We start from the raw sequence: 21,729 nt of genomic DNA, 5'->3' as shown, positions 1-21,729 counted from the left end.
ACACACACACTCATACTTGACACACTCTCCGACCAGAGTGTAAATTTTTAATGGAATATACATTAAGGAGCATTCATGGACTCATACATGATGTTTCCCCACAGCTAATATTTCAGCAGGCCGTGTATCAGATCAGGACTGAATGATTGATTTTCTATCGCACTGCCTTTCTTGAATGAATAATTCAGGGTCATAGCTTGTGACACCTCCGGCATATTCCGTTACACGCTTTTCATTGCGAGGTCCAGTGTGACTTTTGAAAATATAATTACAAAATGATAGAAATGAATTAAAAAAAAGGCTTGAATCAGGTGAAAGTGGATTCTATCTCTATGCAAGCCTAATGTATTTTTTACCATGGCATCGGTGTATACAAACATGTTCCTTGGAGCTGGCTTTGGGGAGCTTGTACGTGCCTGTTGATGACTTTCTCTCTTGGCCTCCTGTCTGCGATGTGAAAGAAGAGATGGCAGAGTCTGAGGTCACACACTGATTACTTGTCCCCACATGGGGTCAAATGACTCTTATGTGTTTTGTTTACACTTCTAGAACCACAGCTAGGCTCTGAACCAAGTATAGTGAAGCCTAAAGAGTGCAAATAGCTGTGGACTCATGGCCAATGTCTCATACAATGTCACAAGGAGGGAAAACAGGATGCGATTCTATGGACATGTGACTGACACACAAAAATCTGTAAAAATCTGTTATAAAATATATTTTACCAAAAATACTAACATAAGAACCTAAAATAATACCACTTACTACTCACTGAATCTATGAATTGCACTTTGTCTTTATAGTTTATATAGCATCTGTGTCTGTTTACGGCCTGCTGTGTGTGTGGGTTTATGAAAATGAGCCATCTTAATTTTCACTCCTAGATTCATAAGGGAGAAACCAGTCATGAGGCACTGGATTTATGTGTTGATTCACAGCTTGAAGAAAGAGGATATTGCAGTGTTTTTTGCTTAATAGCTCCTGCATCTTTCAGGAGCATCTCCAGTTTCAGCTGGCTAGAGTCCTAGAACTGGATGAACAAGTGCCGGATAATTATCCGCACCAGTGTTAAGTACAAATTGCACAGACTGGCTCCTGAAAGGACTTGCTGAAGCACATCAGATACAGTAACTCTCCAGTTGGCTGCTAACTGGCACTGGCAGCCTTTTACTTGTGCAAATACAAGCAAATAAAGAACTCGTGAAAGACAAGTGAGCACACACGCAAACATGCAGCCAAACCAAAGAAACACTTGACACTGATTGTTTGTCGTGAAACTGTCTCTGCTGCATGATAAGTGAAGAGCGTGACTCGGTGTATTCTGTTTCACCAGCATGAAAATAACAAGGGCAGGTGGCCCGAGCAGACGAAAGTCATATTTGATGTCCAACATCAGACTACTTACACCTGAAGAGTGTGACATCATGATGACTCTAAGCTGATAACCCAGCAACAAGCCAGCAGTTGTTGTGAGGATAAAGGATTAGCCTCCGTTTGTTTTTGCTGCTCTCTGAACCAGAAAACGGTGAACAGAAAAGGATCTCACATGAAAGGACCAACTTGCTGAGAAAGCGCAGAATTGGGGGCGCTACCTCTCATCAAAGAGGTTGAGTCACTTCAAGAGCACAGAACGCCTCTCCGAATGCCCGATGATGAGGGAGGATGGGGTGGGGGGGGGCGTTTATGTGTTGCTGCTATTTGTCTTTGCAGGTGACGGTTTGTGTGTGTGCGAGATTTGCTTTTCTGTCTGTATGCTGTCTGTCTGGCATATCAGGTAAGGTCTCTGTCTCCTTCCTACATTGTTGGTGGATAATGAGGTGTGATTAAATATGAATGCTAAGTGTTTGGTGGCTGGAGCCCAAAAGCTGAAACCGGATCCAGTCGGGGCCCACAGGCAGCATAATTAGTAGCTGATGATAGATGCCATTAATGGTGCTTTTGCACACACTGCTTGCAGGCCTCTAAGCTGGACCTCCACGCAGCAGCAGGCCGCCTTTGAGCCATCCACAGTTAATTAACTAGCAAATAAATAAGTCCTGTTATGTCTGTGGTGGATCTGCGCTGTTCTAAAAGCCAGAGCGCTGATTGTAATCAGCTTTATTTAAATAGTTTAATGATCAACAGTGATTAAATATTAAGCCATTTGTTACATTTATTTGATCTCTTTCTGTTATTACCTCTGGGGATTTCATGTTGAAAGCATGATGAAAATCCTGTAGAAAACAATATCAGCATTTCAAAGCGTGGAAGGACCAGTGTGACGCCTTTAATGGTGGAGAAAAGCCCTTTGTGCACGCCTGAAGGGCTGTGTTGGGTTTTGAGGGCTCTTTGGATTGTCATAACCCTGGTGTGAGATTGACTCATTCATGGTGAGCAGCCTCCAAGTCTTCATCCTCTGCTTCTCTGCTGCATGGCTGCGGACACCGCTGTGCTGCATCACTTCAGAGAGAGAGACGGAGACATGTCCACAGCTGTTAGGACATGCTTGCTTTGAGGTGCCGTGGCTTTAATGTGTGGAGCAGATTAAACAGGGTGCCTTTGTGAGGGCTGGGTAAGTGGTCAGCTTTCCCACACAGTTATCCAAACTTATCTACTGTGTGCACATTTGTGCACGAGTGTTGCTGCAGTTGCCACACATACACCCTCAGATTCCCCGTAGAATGAGCAGAACAGCTTGACACACCGGTCAGTCTCATTAAGTGAAGCCCAGAGTTTTCCACATGTCTCCTGCCTACGAGTAGCCAACGGGCTTGAAGAAACTCAAAGACAGGCTTCTGCCTTTCAATTGATTCTTCTCACTTGACATGAGAGCATCACATCCAGTCTGTAAATTGCTGGACTTCAGTGTGTCTCTGCTATAATATAAACTGCAGTGCAGCATACAGCGCGATGCTATGCTACCTGCAGTGACGATCAAATGGTGGTTGGTTCAGCAAAGGGTCAGCGTACGTAGAGCAGCTACACATGCCACAGTAGTTTCGAGTCTCACTTTCTTTTTTTTCCCTTGAGAGGAGACTAACAGAGGCAAAATACAAAAAGAATAGGCGCCTCTACGGTGCAGATATGCACTGACATGGTGATTGTGGTCCTGCGGTTAGCATTATGCCGTCATCTCAGGTTTCAGCTGACATGGTTTCAAAGGTTGAACAGTCAACTAAACAAATAATACACAAAAATGACATTTGTAAAGCAAATTTCATTAGTATGCCCCTATTTAACACCAAATAAAAAAAACTATTGGCTGATGGTAAAGAATTTATTTTGAACCAAATGACTGCATCAAAGGACACGGATTCTATATCTTTCATATTGTAAAAAAATAAAATAAAATAAAAAATGATCTCATGCAAAGACCAGAAGCAACAAAGTGTTAGTTCCTCTCTCAATACTTTACAGCTTCACTGCAGCACTCAGTCCCAAGCCCATTTACTGAAGACATCAATCTTAAAAAACAGCTCACAAATATGAACCTTAATTTTCAAAAAATATTAAGACAGCTGGGTATTGTAGTTTTTAGCAAACATTTCTCAAACAGGGGCTATTTTCAGCCATTTGTTGTGTGTCTGAGACTGACTCATGAGGGATTTATCAAGACTGCTGGAAACACACCAAAGTGTGACGTTCCTTACAGTAAATAACACAGATGTGATGACCTCATTCACTGAGGGATACTTAAACATACAGATTTTTTTTTTTTTTTTTTTGCAGTAAACACCTTTGGCTTCTTTTGTATGTGTCTATATTTCTCTTGAGAATAACAAAGACCATTGTAGCTGAGCCACTTTGAGAGTTTTGAGAGTGTGAGGTTTGGCTGGTAGTCTACAGCCAGACGGGGATGTACGATTACCAGACAGCCCTCACAATGGTGGCCGTTTGGGCCTGTGCTCTCAGTTACGGTGGCCAGATCAGGTGTCATTGCTTCATAACCAGCCTCACCTTCACAATTTCTAAAAGAGGCTGTGTTCAAGCACAAAATTACCCCACTCCACCTCTCCACACCTGCTACATTATTCAATCAGTCTTCACCCAAGAGGATCTATTAGGGGCTGACAGAAAAATGAGCACACTTTCACCACTTGTCTTCTAAAAAAAAAAAACTGTTATAAAACAGCTTTATAAAAGAACTGGTAGCTGAGTGAATGCACATTTTAACACTCATGTAAAGGAACTATTTTTCCTCATCTGGGTGGCACTAGTATATACCATATACACTGTTTACTGTGTTTGAAATACTAAAGGCAAAAGTCAGATACTGCATGCATTTCTTTGGGTCACTTGACTTTAAGGAAACAACAGATGCCTTTGATGATGAGAACAAACCTGAGGCTACTCCCACAAGAGGTTTATGGATGTGTATGTGTGTGCATATCTAACCTTACAGCCTCAGATTGTGTCACATTCTTTGGTTCTGATCTAACGTTGCTGATCATGTCCAGTTAAACTTAATGGAAAAACTCCCAAAAATACAACCTGAATCACAGTGATATGGAGGACAGAAGTACAAGATTACACATTGTCTTTAGGCCTTTCTGTAGCTGAAGTTGACAGGAGGACCTTTTGTTTTCAGGTCACTGCTCCAGTATGATCTCTGCCATTGGGTCAGTGTGCCACACATATCTCATCTAACTGGCTCACAGTCAGGATGCGGTTGCCATGGAACATGTCCAGTTGGAGCAAATGAAGTCCCTCCTTTCTAGTTTCCAGGCAGGATTCACATGCTGAGAATGTTTTGATGGGAGACAGGCACTGTGTGTGTGTGTGTGTGTGTGTGTGTGTGTGTGTGTGTGTGTGTGTGTGTGTGTGTGTGTGTGTGATAGATGTGTGTGCACACAGAGAATGAGATATCAAGAGGGAGAATGGGCTTTTGAGGTTACAGAGGAAGTAGGGCATGTGATTGTGCAGCCATGTGCGTTTGTGCGTGCACGGTTATGTGCATGTGTGCTTCTTCTGCAAGTGTGTGTGGGTGTGCATGCATCGCTTTTCAGAAACAGCTTTCTGATGTAACACAAACTGATACCTGCCCTCTCTCTCTCTCTCTCTCTCTCTCTCTCTCTCTCTCTCTCTCAGGGTTCTCAGGAATCAGTGGGAACTTATGAACACTTGCTCTCCACAATGCAAAAACAAGTCAATGATAATGTTGTTTAGCAGAGGGGAGAGAACGAGACCTTAACAGATATACTGTATTGTCTTCATGTATTCTCATTTCCAGTGACCGTTTTGACTGGAGAAGGTGTGCAAATGGAGTTTGTGGGTGTGCACTTCAAAGACTTAGAGACATGTCTTTCATCAACACAAAGCCACAATCCACATACTGATAGACACGGCTCAATTAGTTAAGTCAACAGTGTGTTGAATTTATAATTTATGTTCTTAGCTGGTGGTAAGAGCTGCAGTGAATTTATCCATATTCATTATTTATGTTATAGAGGCCTGTCTATGTGTCCCACTGAGAGCTGCCTTATGGCCTTTCTGGAGCTACTCTCAAATGCTAACAGACTAATGCATGTTAATGAATAACTTAGGTTTGTTTTCTTAAGATATATCTTCTGTCATCAATACTGTATACAGTTTTTCATTAATATTTCATTTCAGGACTTTCAAATAATAAACCAGTCAAATGCTTAGTAACAAATTATCAGACCCGTGATTATATTTCACAACTTATATTACTCTGCTGTGGGACACTTTAACTTGCACACTGTGTCTATGACAATGACCTGTTTTCAAAAGGACTCTTTCTCTTTAGTGATTACAGGTGTTTCTTGATAGTCTCTTAAGTACGGGGGGATCTCCTTTGTTTGGCTGCAACACAAAAGGAAACTGCAACTAATGCTCCCACATCTTTGCGCCTTTTGTTGTTTACAGCAGTCACTCATGCAAGAAGTGATCGAGTTTCCAACATCACAGCGAGCGAGGAAATCAATCCCCTCTTCCAAAGTACATCTCCACCTCTTTGGAGAGGCCGCAGGTGCGCCAAAACTGGAGGTCCATCCAATTCAGGCAGGACAGAGGAGGCAGAGACCCGTGACTTCTCACACAGCTCAGTGTTGGGATGTGATCACAGTTGAAGGACAGGGACAGAGAAAGAGGCGTTGGGGGCAGGGTGACGCTCTGTGAGAGAATGCAGAGGGTCGGCCTCAGCTCCAGCTGTCCGGGGGTTTATTGATCAGCGATGGCCCTGAGGGGGAGGGGGCAGATCACCAGCACTGCCCTGCCATCCATAACAAGAGCACCACTAGAATCAGCGCGTAGTTAACTGTTACGCTATGAGCTGATTGTAAATCACTCGGAAAATAAATTAAATGTAGTAGGCTGTATCTGAGCTGAAAATGTTATATTAGAAGTTACTTGCCGTAGCTCTAGATCTGTCTAGATCTTGATAATTCTGTGCACCTGCAGACAACACATTGTGTATTTGTGGTTTTAGCTGTATCTGTGTGCTTCTGCTGGGGAAACATTAGAGATGGAACTAAGCTGAATTAATATAGTTTATGATGTGGAGAAAATGAACCAACTACAGTCTGCTGATGCTATCATGTTGACCTGAATCATTTCTTTTATTTCTATAAAATTCAGCTTAGATCCTTTTTCAGTAGTTGCTCTCAATGGGGTGGCAAGCACTTCTTCCAGCTTTTGAAGGGGGAGCATGGCAGACAAAGTTTAAGGTCTACTGCCTTAGAGGAACAACCACCTGCCTCTCTCTAGCAATCAGTCAACCTAAAGTCTCCCAGACCTAACTTATGGTATTGAGGTTGATCTATGTCTAATTAGATCTAGGTCGTTTCCACTTAAACCGAACAAAAACAGTTGTTGATTTAACCACAAGATAACTTAAAGTCTGGCAGTTGAATGTGAAATGTAAAATGAAATGTGAACTTGGCAATGTTGTAATAAAACGGGAAAAACTGCTGCTAATTCACAGACTTACAGACCTAAAGTTTAAACAGTCAGATTCATTATATTGACACGAGACATTGAAACTGTGGCCAGACTTAAAGATTTTCAGAAATTATTATTATTTGTACCCTTAAATGACAGGTAAATATAGAAGACAATCCAGGTATCAGATCACATGAACAGGGTGTAGCCTTGTGTGTTCCTATTTTCTCGTTAATGTCACTGAAAGCTTCCTGGTAACAGCAGTTCACAGGTTTCTGACCAGATGAGCACAGCAGTAGTGTGAAAGCGGTCTCGTGCTACGGGGAATTTCCCGTCCACGTGTCTGAATACGCGATAGAGAAGGCGGGATAAAAACAAACACGACGATTGGTTAAAGCGCCCGAATGTAAATCTGCCTTAAAGGGGCATGCGCAGCCTCTGCTGAGATTGCATGGAGTGGGACGACAGAAACAGTCGCTTCTTTAAGGAGGGTTTATTTACTAACTTTTAGCACCACGCCCGGACAGGCGGAGTCAGTTTGGAGCTGACGTCGGCGAAATGAAATCGGCTCGTTGCAGTTTTCCCCGCAGAATGGAAGTAGTCGTGGAGGAGATACGGACTAAACTCGCCTGACTTGCCAGGATATTGAACTTGTTGTCCTTTTTTTCCGAGCGTAAGACAGCCGTTACAACGAAGCCCACCTCTGTGGTAAGTTCCATAAAAACACGTTTAAATGTCCGCGGTCGTTGAACACTTTACACGCGCGCCTCGTCACGGGCTTTAAAGTGAACTTTACCTTCAGTGACACCCGCGTCCTTACGAAGCAGCAGAAACGTGCCGAGCTGTCGTTGGAGAAACAGCTATAACACGTTTATTTCGGCCTTTTACGTGTGCGTGGCTGTACCGAAACGTCAAATCAGTCCAAATACGAACAGAGTTTGGTGTAACTCAGCTTGTCATTCATACGCAGCGATTTGAATTACACCGGCTTTCCCGGTTTATGGAGCTCAGTCGGTGAGTGGACTTCAAACTGCACGGCTGTTTTTGCGGCCAGCGTGTCCCAGTTGTTTCAGTCTTTACCGAAGTTTAGTCACAGCCGTGTTCTCCATAGATTAAAATCTTTTACTTAAACGTGTTATTTCTTATTTTAGACGTTTGTAGACGTTTATTTTCTAAAATGTGTTGTTGTTTTTTTTCATTACTGAACATCACTTCACAACGCTTTCTGATAAAACTACTTTCAGAACACGCTTTTCTTTCAGTACATGCTTAATTTGCGCATTATTAACCATCCTGTCGGTTATAAAGTGTCACGAGACTGAGCTTGATGAGGTCATTAGTCTCTTTAGGTCTCGACGTGCATAATGTAAAATTGAGTGGAAATGTTGCGGTGTGAGGCTCCTGATAACACCGCATTGAACGTGTGTCAATAACAGAGCCGCCTCACCACCACCTCCACCACCCCCCATCTCTGCCTCCTTCCCTTTTGTTGGGGTTATTTTGTTTGCAGCAGGGGGAGCCACTGTCTGACACAAACACCGCTCAGTGCAGGACGGCGGGGCCGTGCAGAGAGCAGCCCCGGGTGTCTGGAAGTTGAGCCTGTGTTTCTTTTCTTTTTTTTTTTCCTGCGCCTTCCATGTTCTTACTCTTTGTTTGTCAAAACAAAGCATTAAGTGGTTTTACACACAGGGTTTATTGTGAACGCACACAGTATATTGTGAGGTCTGGGCATGCTAGAGACAGGCCAATCTGCTTATGTTGGGTGAAGAAATGAAAACTCCTCCTCAGGGAGCTGGCAAGCTGACAGACCAGGGTAAGGAGAGTGGTTTAGGATTTTCCTCAAAGACTGTCATTACCCTTTTGCTGTGGACCCTAATTTGGAAGTGTGGTAGTAGTCTAACCCTGTATTACAAGTCGACGGTGACTTGGGGGTGAGCTGGTGAGGCAACTTGAATTTCACCCATATTTTGATAACTCTTTGACCCGTCAGATGATTCAGGGTTGAGTGCAGTGCATCATTGACACTGGAGAGATTCCTGAGTGCTCCTTTAGATTCTTGCCGCGCTTCTTTAATGATTTGTAATCGCACATTTTTATTATTCCCGCCATCGAGTTTACATTTCAAATACCCATGCGTTCACTGATATCTGCAAGCAGTTTTGTAAGCCAGTCATTATGGGACAGTCACTTAGGAAACCAGGCCCCTGTCCTCAGGGCTGCTTAGCACAGACAAGAGAGATCCTACCTCTCATTTAACTGAGTCAGCCAAACTCCCAATTTATGTAAATGTATCTCAACCGAGTCACCTAACCGCAGTGAAATGTGTGGTTTCATCACTGAGATGAACAGAGCCATTTGTCTAAATAAGCACTGAGCCCTTCACCACAAATGAAGGCAGACCGTTTGCTCATTTTCTCTTCCCAGCTTGTCCAGTGTGGTTTTATTGATTTGAGGGCACTCTTTATAAACCAGACAGCTTGTCTATAATGATAATGAATGCTTTGGAGGAATAAACGTCTAATGAATGTGTCTGAGATCATCTCATCAAGCCTGATGCAGACTTGTCCAAGGTTACCATCATTAGCGAAGTAAAAACTTGGGATGCCTTTGATTCAAGTGTTCCCTGGCAGACAAATGTTCTATATTCAGCTCTGGCAGTGACCTTTGTTTCTCTCTCCTGCTGCTAAGGCTGCTCATCTTATATTGCCCCCGTATGGACGATGAGGAGGATGATGTGTTTGAGCCAGACCCCCACTGCTGGCGCACCACATTCCGAGAGATAAAGTGTGAAGACCAGGGCACACAGACACCTGGCCCTGCCCTGGCACCGCACAACGGCATGCTGCCCTGTGGAGTCGCAGAGGAGCCCAGACCACTCTTCTACGGTGAGGCTGATGACGTGCCGTGTGTCAAAAGAGAAAAAGGAACGCTGCCTTGTGTGTGATAACCAGTGTTATAAAACTGAAGTATAATGTGAGACTTAGTGTGAGAAATGGGTAACAGTGTTGCTGCACTGACCTCATCCCTGGCGCCTGATAGTCGTGATCACAGTGGCTTTTATGGTCTGTATGGAGTGTACCCAGCTGCTTTCCTATTCAAAAGGCGCCAGGCTGGCATTGTGACTGAAAGGACGTGACAGAAGTGCTTACCTGCATGAGCAGCAACTGCGCAGAGAACTGATAATCAGCGACAGCAAAGTTACATTGGCGCCATATACAAGTAATCATGCCTAAGAGGCTCCATGACAACTGACTGACCTCAAATCTGTGTCATGTGAGTTCGTTGTGGGTGATGAATAAAACTCCTAAATGACTCACAGGGTGTGATTAAAAGAAGTGCAACAATTGGGAAAATTGTGGCTAAAGTCAAGCATTCTGATTGGTCAAAGACACATTCAGCAGTATTTGGCTGCTCTTTGTACCTGTTGCACCATCACCATTGACATAATCACAGTAAAAAAAATCTATCCTGTCAGGTGTCATTGCCACACTTATATTCTTATTCTGAACACTTGTGGTGTTGATAAAATAATAAGTCTCGGCCTCGACACTCAACAGGCAACGCAGGTTTTCGATTGCACTTCCCGGCACACTTTGAGCTTGTTGGGGATCAGGAAGACAGGCGGCAAGAAAGCGAAGGGGAACAAAACGGGATGGAGCAGCTTCCCCAGCAGCAGCCTGTGGCCCGCAGTGTGGAGGCCTGCATTGGTCAGAAACTCCAGCTGATAGGAGACCAGTTTCACCGGGAACACCTACAACTGGTAAGGAGGACATATGCATCCTGCTAACTCTACCAGCTGAAGACAGACACTTTGTTTGTCTAGTTTGATGGCAGTAAACAAGTGCAACTGGCCAATAATACCCTATGCAGTAACAGAATCTCCTCTCAGTGTCCTACATGAAGTGATGCGTGCAGACAATCCTGACAGTTTTCAAATTTGACTAGTGGATATTTACCTGTGAGTGCCACCAGGCAAACACATCTCTTTCCCGTTAATTGGATAGCCTCTAGATATGTCACTCCACCTCAGCTGGCAAAATGAAATACAGTAAAGCCAGTGGGGCACACTATTATACAAATCAGTTCCTTTAATATCATGTAACCACATGAGAAAAACGCCATAAACACTTCTCAGCTCTTCGCCTTTATAACATAGCAGCAGTAAAGGAATAGTCAAGAATTTCCCACCTCATTATTTTGTATGCAGGAGGAAATTTAGTTTTAAACAAGCCTCTTAAAATTTCTTAGTGCTGCACATGAACCAATTTGAAGGTGGAGGAGAGACATTTCCTTATTTTTACAATGAGTTTGGACCCAGTCTGCCCCCGTGGATTACCAGGAGCTGTATGGTCAGGTGATGTGATGTGTTAAGTGTGGACTGGAGACAGCTTGGTCTCAATTGTCAGCTAAAAGTTGAGAGTTAAATTGTGCTTTTCTTGTTATGGCTCATTATATCAGAAGCTCATAAGGGTCTTACATGGAGAACCAACACAGCTTTTAGTTTTTATCAACCCTACATTTTTTGTCCATTTCCACTGGCTTCACAACATGCACAACTCTGCCACCATCAAAGTAGATGTTTGTGTGTCAGGTTAGGGTGGAGTTTTTTTTTTTTTAAAGTCAAAGCAGGAAGAAAGTGCAGTCCACACATTAACAACACCATCTACAGAGTTTTTTAAAATTAATATTTGGATCCCACATTGATCTGACAGTGTTTTATGGTGGAGAAAAAGTTTGCTCTCTTTTATTGTGTTTGATCCATATTTGTTTTGGAGAGGCTCTGTGCACATGCAGAATTTACAGAGCCCAGTAACTCACCCGCACCCCCCCCCCCACCACCCTCAAGCCAGAGACATTGCTGAACCAGGACAGCCCTTCCCCCACCTCACCAGCCCCAGGCCCTCCCCCTGCCTCCTCTTCCTGTTTATTTCTCTCTCTCTCTCTCTCTCTCTCTCTCTCTCTCTCTCTCTCTCTCTTTCTCTCGCTCGCTCTCTCTCTCGCTCTCTCTCTTTCTCCCTCTTCTCCTGTTTCCTCAGTGTGCTGTGGAGGCAAGTGGCGTGGAGGATGCCTGGCCTCAAACAATACACTGTGGTCAGGATAAAACTGTCCACCGAGTCTGTGTGCTGCATAATGTTGCCTGTGTTGTACAACAGTGACACACAGTTGTTTTATTGGCTGCAACATCAAAAATATACACAAACCCTCAGGGGAGAGCAAGAGTCTCTAGCTGCACGAGTGGCTGACAGTCTAACATTCATATTTATTCATACATGCACATTTTAGCACACACAGACTGATGCATACAGGAAAAAGCAGAAGTGGCGGGAGTAGGTAAACATGTTGTAACCCGAAGCTCAGCGCATGAGCCCCGAGGGGGACAGCTGTGGTTCTAGGGAGTCTCCAGCCAGCCCCTTCCTTCAGCCACAGGAGACAACCAAATAAGAGGTCTATGCAGCCATAGAGAGAGGGGGTGGGATCCATAATGATGGTATAAGTTTGTATATGAGGGAAGGAGGTTTGGAAATGAACCTCAAATGATCAAGTAACAACCATCTTTGGTTGTCTTAAAACCTCCCTTCTGGGACCGGACCCTCCCTGCTCAGCACATAATATAGTTTTCTTTTTTTTTTTTTTTTGTTCTCTTTTTTTTTTTTTAACCTCATACTCAGACGTGCAAGACACTTTCTGATTTTCTCATGCGCTTATCAAGTTATTTATACCCCTGCAGCTCAGCATGACTCATGCACTGTGACACTGGCAAACGCAACGCAGACAACCAGACAGTCAGACAGGAGGGCTGCTGCGATGTGTGCGACTGGGATCTGTTGACGCACAACAGAGGCAGGCCTGGGTCAGGGGATGAGGAAGTGGCTTGTGCTCCTTTTTGCTGGTTGAGTAAACAGCAGAGAGGACAGTCAGAGTGAGAACGGCCTTGTGAAGTCATATCCTGAAGCTGCAAGTTACAGGACACAGATACGCTGATGTTGTGATAGTGACTGAGCAGTGAAGAGAATAATACTTTTTGCCTGCATCATGAAGAAGAAGAAGGGAACTTTTAATGCTAAGTTGCACAGAGACCAGTATGACCATTGTTGACACTTGTCATTCAAGCAGAGCATAATTCAATTTCTGCCCCTGTGTGTGTGTGTGTGTGTGTGTGTGTGTGTGGCCTCAGGGATGTTTTTACAGCCCAAACACTCTTGTGCTTTTTGGATGCTTATTTATGCTGAAGCCTCTGTAATTGCTATTTCTAGCTCTGGTTGTGCAATTGATTGTGTTGTGTGTGTGTGTGTGTGTGTGTGTGTGTGTGTGTGTGTGTGTGTGTGTGTGTGTGTGTTTGTATACATGCTCATTCATGAATACACTCATACTTGTTTTTCTGCTTTTTTCTGTCTTTCGTCTCTCACTATCACACAGTATGACAGTCAGTACAAAAACTCTCACTCCATCATAGTGGAAATGTCCGTCAGGTCTCATTCCTGTCCTCTCCTGTCACGAGGTGATTGCAGTCATTCAGTGCAGACACTTGTCCCTGAGCCATCCAAGTGCCTTCGACCGCCATCGCCTCGATGGATCTGGGAGCGATGTAGCTGTGAGTGTTCTCCATGGGAGCCTGCGGCCCCTGGCGAAAAGAGGGATTAGGTAGCGAAGGAGTGCTGGTGGATGCTGACAGATAAATTGCTCCTCTGTCAGAGAGGGCTGGAGGGGACGCCGAGGTCCCCAGAGGATGGCTGACATTAGCCGGCTCGCCATTTGAGACAGGGCAATAATGACGGTCACAATGGCAGGAAGACGGCTCCAGCCTGCACAGGGCAAGGAGCAGAGTTAGGTTTCATCCCCATGTTTTTTTAAGAGAGACGACTCCTGGTGCTTTCGATAGGAGGTGTTGAAAGCAGGGTTGAATATCGCCTGTGTGTGTGTGTATCTGAGTGTGTGTGTCTGCACGCATGCAGCGTTTGTGGCTTTATCTGTTCACTGTTTCAGTGAGGGCACGGCACTCCTTTCAGCAGTTGTAGAGGGGGGAGGAGTTGCACTGGAAATAAAAACACATGAAGCTGGCTTTGGATGTTTACTCTTCACTCATTGTGCTGTGATGATTTTTGTTCACGGTGATGTCCGTTTGTGATGCTCTCTATTATCTAATACCACAGCTCTTTGTATTTTTCCTTGGCTCCTTGTCTGCTCCCCGATGTGACTAATCCAGAGGTTCTTGCTATTGAGGCTGTCCTGTTTGCTCAAGAGATAAGGCAGAGCTTCAGAGCAGCTGGCTGGACAGACAGCCCACATGGGACACTGATAAAGCACCTCAGACTGGTGTCAGAGTGACGACACAGAGCATCTGGCTAGACTCTGCCGCTCTATCGCAGGCTAAATTTAGGGCCCGAGCCTCACTTTGGCAGTTGGTGGCGTGACTCATGACTAAGTTGCGACAGGCCTGTGCACACCTCTTTTTCTCATTCACACTCTCTCTGTTTGTGTCAGTGCCTCTCTCTCAGCTTGGTAGAGAGGAGGGCAAAAGGTCACGGTCACAAGAACATTCTGTTTCTCTTTATAAAGATTAATTGCTTCTCATGTATCTTGTAGTGATAAATCCCTTAGTTGACTCATTTTACCCCTGCAGCTTTTGCTGTCTAATGTTGAAACTCTAATCATGATTAACTATTACACATATTGACACACAATATACAATGTAATCGCACATAATGCAGCCATTCTGCCTCCCTCCTCTTTGATCCCAGACTTGTAACTGACTGTAGTCTCTCATGTAATTTAGTTTTAAATTTATAAAACTTAAGGCACGCCAGTGTTTAACCGAGTCGAGCCACGCTGGCTGCCAGCTCATCCATTCTGTGCTGCATTTAAATATTGCCTATGTTTATTTGAAGCAGACATAATGCTATTATTATGTCCTTATCAAAATATCCCCAGGCAAGATTTAGACATGCTGTACAACAGTGAACTGCTTTTATCAAGATTCCCAGCAGCCTTTGATTTGATGATTTTCATTTATTTATTTATTGTTTTTACCTCTTACTGAGTACGAGTAAGCAAATTGTAAGTTATGCACACACTGGCTGGGACCTGGCAAAGCTTATGCAACACCCTGCAATGTTCATCACAAAGTGATAAGTATAGAAACCCAGAGGCTTATCACAATGGCAGTTCTTGGCTGGTAACTAGGTCAATGTTTGGACACCAACTTAGCGGCCATGTAAATATGGCATATCTAATCTCGGCCTTTAGATATTTTGCCTCTCATAAACAGCAGCAGAACATTTCCAAGAAAAGGTGCTGCACTGTGTGCATTGTCAGGAAAAAGTAATGTGAAGCCTCCCTCCGTTTACGGCCGTTACGGCCTGAAAACAACCACGGCACTATCAGGCACGGTGGAGTCTGCCTTTCGTCTGCAGATGAGCTACTGTACCTCTCTCGTGCGGATACGTGTTTTCCAGAGGCTCCCTGCCTCTCATCAAGAGCTCCCTAATCCCATTTGGTGCAATTATCTTATCTCAGCTTCTCAATAGCAGAGATAGCATTATCCCCCCTAATCGCCCACAATCCAATTGGCTCGCAAACCTGAGCGAGCCTCCTCCTGAGCCACTCGCTGCTGCTCTCTGCCAGAAAGATTTTGAAAAGTGTGACCGTGCGATGAACGTGTTTATGGCTCGGAATGTGTGCTGGGAAGGCGGGATTGTGCAGGGATCCAGCACACAAAGGGAGGCCTCGCTAATAAGTACTGTTGAGGACAGAAGCAGACTGTTGTGGAAATATCAGCGTTGTTCCGCTGTCTGGTTTTGTCATCTCAGTTGACCCTTTTCACCGTCCTTGCTGTCGATCAGCGTACATGACAACATAACACGAAAACCCAAAGTAGTGGCGACTTCACTAGTGTTTGAAGAGTGCACTAACTCACATGTGTTTGGTCTTTCTTGTCTTTTCAGTATCATCGAAACCAAAGGAACCAGGGGCCGCTGTGGTGGCGCCTGAGCGCAGCTCTGCTCAGCCTTCTGTTTGACAGGGGGTTCATTGCTGGAGGAGGTGGAGCGGGACGGAGGTGAGGGGGGGTCTTTCTCCTCACATCCCTTTTCTTCATCTCTCTGAGGAACTAGACTCCTAATGGCACTGTCAAATCTAACACGGGTCTGTTTTTGGGGGACAAAAGAAAGGAGACATAACGTCACCGCGGGACGGAGACAACCAACTTTTATACAAGGTCGTGCGTGTTTTTTTTTTTCTTTCCAAGAAGATGCCATGATGCTCCGAGATTCCTCTACAGGACAATGTTCATATTTTGGTATACGTGTGGTGTAGTAGTTTTGTACAGTACATTGTTCTTGGTAAAGTTTTTGCACTTCAACATGTATCCATCTTTAATGACCTCCACAGACCCTGGGAATGCCTTATTCAATGTATTCTGCCAGAATGAGTATTGAGCAACTTTGACAGGCAAGATGAGATGGTTAGGAAATGACAGGAAATGTGGTGTGAGTTTCCCAGCTGACCAGACAAGTTGATTAACTAATTTCCAAAGAGGCAACTTCTCAGAACAAAGCATTTTGCACCTCACCTCAATGGAACATTTATGTCCTCTTGTTTTCTTTATTTCACTTTCTGTTTTTGATTTCTCACTCTTCCATTTTCTTTGGTATGTATTACGTTTGAGCATGTTCTCTCAGTATCATTCAAAATATTGGGAACCAAGTTAAGTCTCTGCAATTGAAAGATGTTTCTTTAATAGGCATCGATGTTTTGAGTCTTTCTTCAGTCACATGCTACATGTCAAACAATTAGAACATTTTGATGGCTCAGCAAGTATCGGGGTGGAGTTTGCACCAGCACTGAACATCAGTGACTGGTCAAACAAGCCTGGTGACTGTCAGCAAACCTGCGTACAACAGCATTCAGTCAGATCGCAAACACACACTGATCGATGCTAATAGCAATATTAGGAATTGGGATTATTGACAGTGAAAACAAATGTAAAAAAAAAAAGCAGTTATCTTGATTTAATACATATTATGTTAATTGACAAAACCACAGAGCATTAGCAAGAAGATTTGAGGCTACACCTAAACACTCGACAGGAGTTTTTATTGACTTCTATATACACACACACAGACACACACACACACACACACACACACACACAGATACGAATCATACTGTATTCAGATCATTTTGTGTTGCCATTGGACATTACAGATTCATTACTGATTAGGCAACTCCCCTTATTGGACGACTGTTGATTCGAATGCCTGTTACCTACTGAAAACAGCCACTGGGTGGCTGGATGTTGTCTGAGATGTAGCACACTAAAGAAGAACTTAAGATGAACGAAATGTTGAAACGCCATTTAGATTAAAATGATGTTGCTCTTACTTTCTGAGTGTTGGAGGTCTTAGGACCTGTGCACTAAATTCTAGCATTAGAGTTAAAGCACATTATTTGTTATCCAGAGCAAACCATCCTTTACTCAACAAAACTATTTGGCTACTGTAATGATTTCATTTCAATGTTAGTGAGAGCGTCAGATTCTCTTTTAGAGTTTCAATTTGTTCCCAACTGCATCCTCAAATTCAAGTTATCCCTGTGTTTTAGATGTATTCTTTTCGTGTGATTGTTTTCAGACCTCCATGCCCTTGAAGTGGAACTGTGGATCCACTGTTTTTGCACTAGACGCACACCCTTCAAGAGTTCAGATTGTTACCGAGCTAACCTCTGTCTTGTATGAAGGTTTTCAGTTCAGACTTTCTTTTCTTGCCACAACATTTCACTCTCATGTCCAAGACAAATAATCAATGTTGAGACCTGATGTAGTGCGGTCTGGAATCTGGATTGGATATGGGTTCTGGAAATTTCACGTACCATTGTTTCAGGCTATAAGAGAGATACAGCAGAGCCACGTCACTCCATTGAAAGGTTTCTCTTTTTCACAGCCCGTGTGTGTTCTGAACACCAAACAATACTGCATAATCAATCTGTGAAACAGATCTTCTCAGGCTACTTTTATGGGGTTTTACATCATTTTACATTTTGTCGGGCGATCTCGTGTTGTCTTTGGTGCTCCGATCCACATTTGGGACATTTTTAGCACATACAACCGCGATCGACTCAGCAGACAAACGACAACAACACAAAAGTGAAAATGACTGTAATTATTGTTGAAATATGAATATGTTGAAAGACACTGTTGAAGATGCTGTTTGTTATATTCTCCATTGCTGAACCCAGGCCAACGTTTTGACCCAAGGAGCAGTACATATCAGGGGTCTGTAATTACTTGCTCCTTAAAATGTGTCAAGTTTATCACTGCATAATTAGGGTTTCCTCTCATTTTCTTCGAGATGTCTCAGGGACGGACTGTGTGGGCTACTGGTAACCTTGAGAATCTGTTACATGGTTAGAAGGAGAGCAGTGTTTTCACCCATTTATTTATGATGAAACCTCCAAAGGGTGTTGTCAAGTTTCTTATTTTCATTTCAGTTCAAAAATTCCTCTCGGCCAATTTCTCAGCACACACATAAAGGTACAGTTTGACTGAGGAGCCCGAGGCTGACTTGCTGGCTGTGGTGGTGACGGGGGCCACTGAGCATGTAGTAGTTGTAGGCGTGAGGTGCACTGAATGTGGTTGTGGTTATAGTTTCCTGCGGATCCTGAACGCTGAGCCAGTTCCCTGTAGCGCCCGTCTCACCATTGGCTCTTGGCTTCCTCTTTGTGCTGCTCCTTTCTTACATGGGTATTGTTCATCGGTTCATTTTTTTCTTTGTAATTTATTTTTTACCTTCTTATTTATTTTTTGTACATTTGCCCATTTCTACTGTATACACTTGTGTGTGCAATTACTTCTTAATTTCCTTTTTTTTTTTTTTTTTTTTTTTTTGGCTTGTTTTGGTCTTGGACTTGTATATTCTTCTGTTGTTTGACTCTGTGCAGAGCAGGTTGGTTTGCTTCATGTGATACTGAACCCAAAGTCCAGTTTCTTTGGTATCACTCATCTGCTGTAGGCATCTATGATCTGTTTGAATTCATGTTGGTTGCGATGGATTTCAATTTCAATTTTGTGTTCAAATTGTTGTTGTTTTTTTTTCCAAAATTCTTACTGTTTCTGTCAGAGCTTCACAGCTTTGGGGAGGACAGTATCCAAAGTGTAACTGTTTGGAGCATTTGGGTAGACAGTGGAGAAGTAGATTACACTGCAGGAGTCGATCGAGAATTTCTGAAAGCTTGCTATTGGAAACCATTATACCCAACATGAATTCACGATAACCACAGCTCCTCATGAAGAAGAAAACTCATCTTTCAAGCCTGCACGTGTTCGATTCTCAAAAAATAGGTTTTGGGTGGAGTATTTCACGTAAAAGGTTGTGATTTTCCAGGGATGGGCCCAACCAATTCAGACCTTTTTCATTATCTTTCACCAGTCATCATGGGTAGATTCACAATATGTGGTTTAGAAAAGCAGCGCCTTTGATGCTTTAACCTTTCAACAGGATATGACCTTTGCTTTATAATTAATGAGTCATCACCCATCCCACCCGTTACTAAAGATACATATGACATTAGAAATGCTTCAAAACACACAGAGAAAGGTTGCCTTCATCGTCTTCTCAAGTCACAGGGCGTTTATGTGTTCAGTTCTTTAATCTCGATCATTGTGTTGTAATCAATATGCACTGGAAAGTACTTTGTTTCTGTAGATCCCATGGGTCCCTTATCTGTTGTGTGTTAATGTATAGTATATACTCTGGATTGTTCTCTTGGGCTAATCTTGCCACGCGTTAGATGTATATCTGTACATCGACCAAGTAGGCTCGGATCGATGGCCTGTTTGATTCATTGGAAAGGGAAACAAGCCACCATGGTGCCCTGTATAATTTTTGTTAGATTGAGGTTCCTTAGCTGCACTCATCACATTATATGTGAGTGTGGATCATCCCGAGAGTGGGACATGTATTTTATGGAAACCGTCAGTGTCTTGAATTTTGTAGTCCACTTTATATAAATTTGAAGTTTTCGAGGAAGGTTTTGATTTTTTTTTTTTTTTTTTTTTAAATGATAACATTTCTTCTTCATGGTCTTTCTTAACTTTTTCAAATGTATTTTCTTAAGAAAAAGGGTCTGCTTTTATAAGGACAGTTCATGCTTGTAACATAATTTGAATGCGAGTAGGATCCTTTTGAAGTCCATGAGATCGAGGGCATTTTTTTTTTTTTATACAAAAATGAACTTGCAACATTCCTTGCACATCTCATCGTCATATACAAAACCAAGCGAACCAAAAGAATTAATGCTTGTGGTTAATTTGGCTCACAGCTATGAAATGTTTGCCCTTCTTTACAGACCAGATCAAGTGTACATGTATTTGTAAAACCCTGGAATATGCCTTTAACTGCTCAGTTTCAACAAAGTCTTGATTATCACACACTCTCTGTTAAACCAAGAAATGAGACCCAGCGAAAATGTAGCATTTTTGTAAACATTGACTGTGTGTTTTCGAGACTCTACTGTGCACTCATTTTTGTGTTTATATATATTTTTTGGTTGTTGATATAATATGGAAGTAAAGACAATTTGTTATGTAGTGCAATATGCTGTACATATGGAGCTTTGCTCTACAAATCTTTTTTCTGGATTTTCTTGTTGTTTATTGGTACTTTTTTTTTTCAATAAAATTTTATTGAAGGTGTCAAGTTGTGTCAAATTTGTTCGGATGGCAGTGTTACGTCTGAATTGGCTTCACAGGAACACACGTTACCATACTGCCCAAACTTTTCCTCAGTGTGTAAGAAGGGTTAGAAGAGAGTACCACTCCACTGATGGCTTAATAGGAACTAAAATTCTTCTTGTTAGAAGATTTTCACACCTGAAACTCACAAAAAAAAACATACAGAAGAAGAATGAATTCCCTCCTTTGCTCTGTTCTCACTCCTTTGAGCATTTACTTTAAAGAGTTCTATTGTGAAAGTAAGCCACTGATGGATTAGCCAAGTGTCTGGAGCTAGCCAGCCGTTTGGCAGAGACTGCGCCCATCACATCCCTCCTGCTGTTAGGTCATTAATTTAGTGGGAGCAACGGGGCTTCCAGTCCTCTCTAATAACTTTTGCCTGCACGCTGCACACATGCACACATGCACACACACACACACACACACACACACACACACACACACACACACATGCAAGCAAGTGTTGCATGACAACTGAATGAGCCCCTGTATGGAGCAAATGAGAGGAGTTACCTCACACCGCATTACTGTCACTTTCTAAAAGGTTAAGGCCAAGCTGCTGAGCCTGCAGATTAGTTACACTGCAACATGGATGGCCTGGAGACACTGGAGTTATTGATCACTCCTGACACATATAAACATGAAAGTTTGGTGTGTGTGGAGGGCAAAAGTGCATTGCCCTCACAGTGTTTAACAAGTCTGCATTCAATAGCATGGAGGATGTTTCTTAATATCTCTCCGGCATGAATGTTTACTTGCTTCTCTTACAGTGTGCTCACGATCACACCCAGGAGTCTGTTGCTCTTTTATTCGACAGACCAGACAACTTGCAGCCACCTCCCCTGGGGCTGACGCGTGGCACGTCTATTGTTGCACATGCCAGGTACAGTTTCATGCTTCACAACACCTGACTCACCTGTTTGACCACTTTCAGCAGAAAAAAAGTCCCTTGTCTGTGGCCCCCCGACACAAACGCACGCACACAGTGACGTGTGTCAGAGGATGTGGTTGAAACAGAACAACAGCTTCGACTCCAGTCATGCTTGATTTTGCATACACAACTGTTCAGTGCTCCCTTCCTAATCCTGTGTCTTAGGTGTTTTAAGCGTAGGAATTTCAAGCCTCAA

At 43.2% G+C, this 21,729-nt stretch overlaps 1 protein-coding gene across 4 annotated transcripts in view; it reads left to right on the top strand.

Moving 5' to 3' along the window:
• The window catches only part of bmf1 (BCL2 modifying factor 1), a 48,674-nt gene extending 28,117 nt beyond the window's left edge, over positions 1-20,557 (top strand). For 3 of the 4 annotated variants that reach the window (XM_076749152.1, XM_076749154.1, XM_076749153.1), the window contains 3 exons: positions 9,565-9,761; positions 10,434-10,636; positions 15,819-20,557. In XM_076749152.1, the coding sequence (XP_076605267.1) occupies positions 9,565-9,761; positions 10,434-10,636; positions 15,819-15,935 (517 nt within the window). In that variant the 3' untranslated portion in view covers positions 15,936-20,557. Of the gene's footprint in view, positions 1-7,366; positions 7,585-9,564; positions 9,762-10,433; positions 10,637-15,818 lie in introns of those variants that run through there. The other variant, XM_076749155.1, reaches the window with a different exon arrangement.
• Positions 20,558-21,729: the final 1,172 nt, after the last annotated feature.

Source organism: Chaetodon auriga, chromosome 14, assembly GCF_051107435.1.
Source record: "Chaetodon auriga isolate fChaAug3 chromosome 14, fChaAug3.hap1, whole genome shotgun sequence".
In the NCBI taxonomy this organism is placed as follows: Eukaryota; Metazoa; Chordata; class Actinopteri; order Chaetodontiformes; family Chaetodontidae; genus Chaetodon; species Chaetodon auriga.
This window is presented reverse-complemented; position numbering and strand designations above follow the sequence as displayed.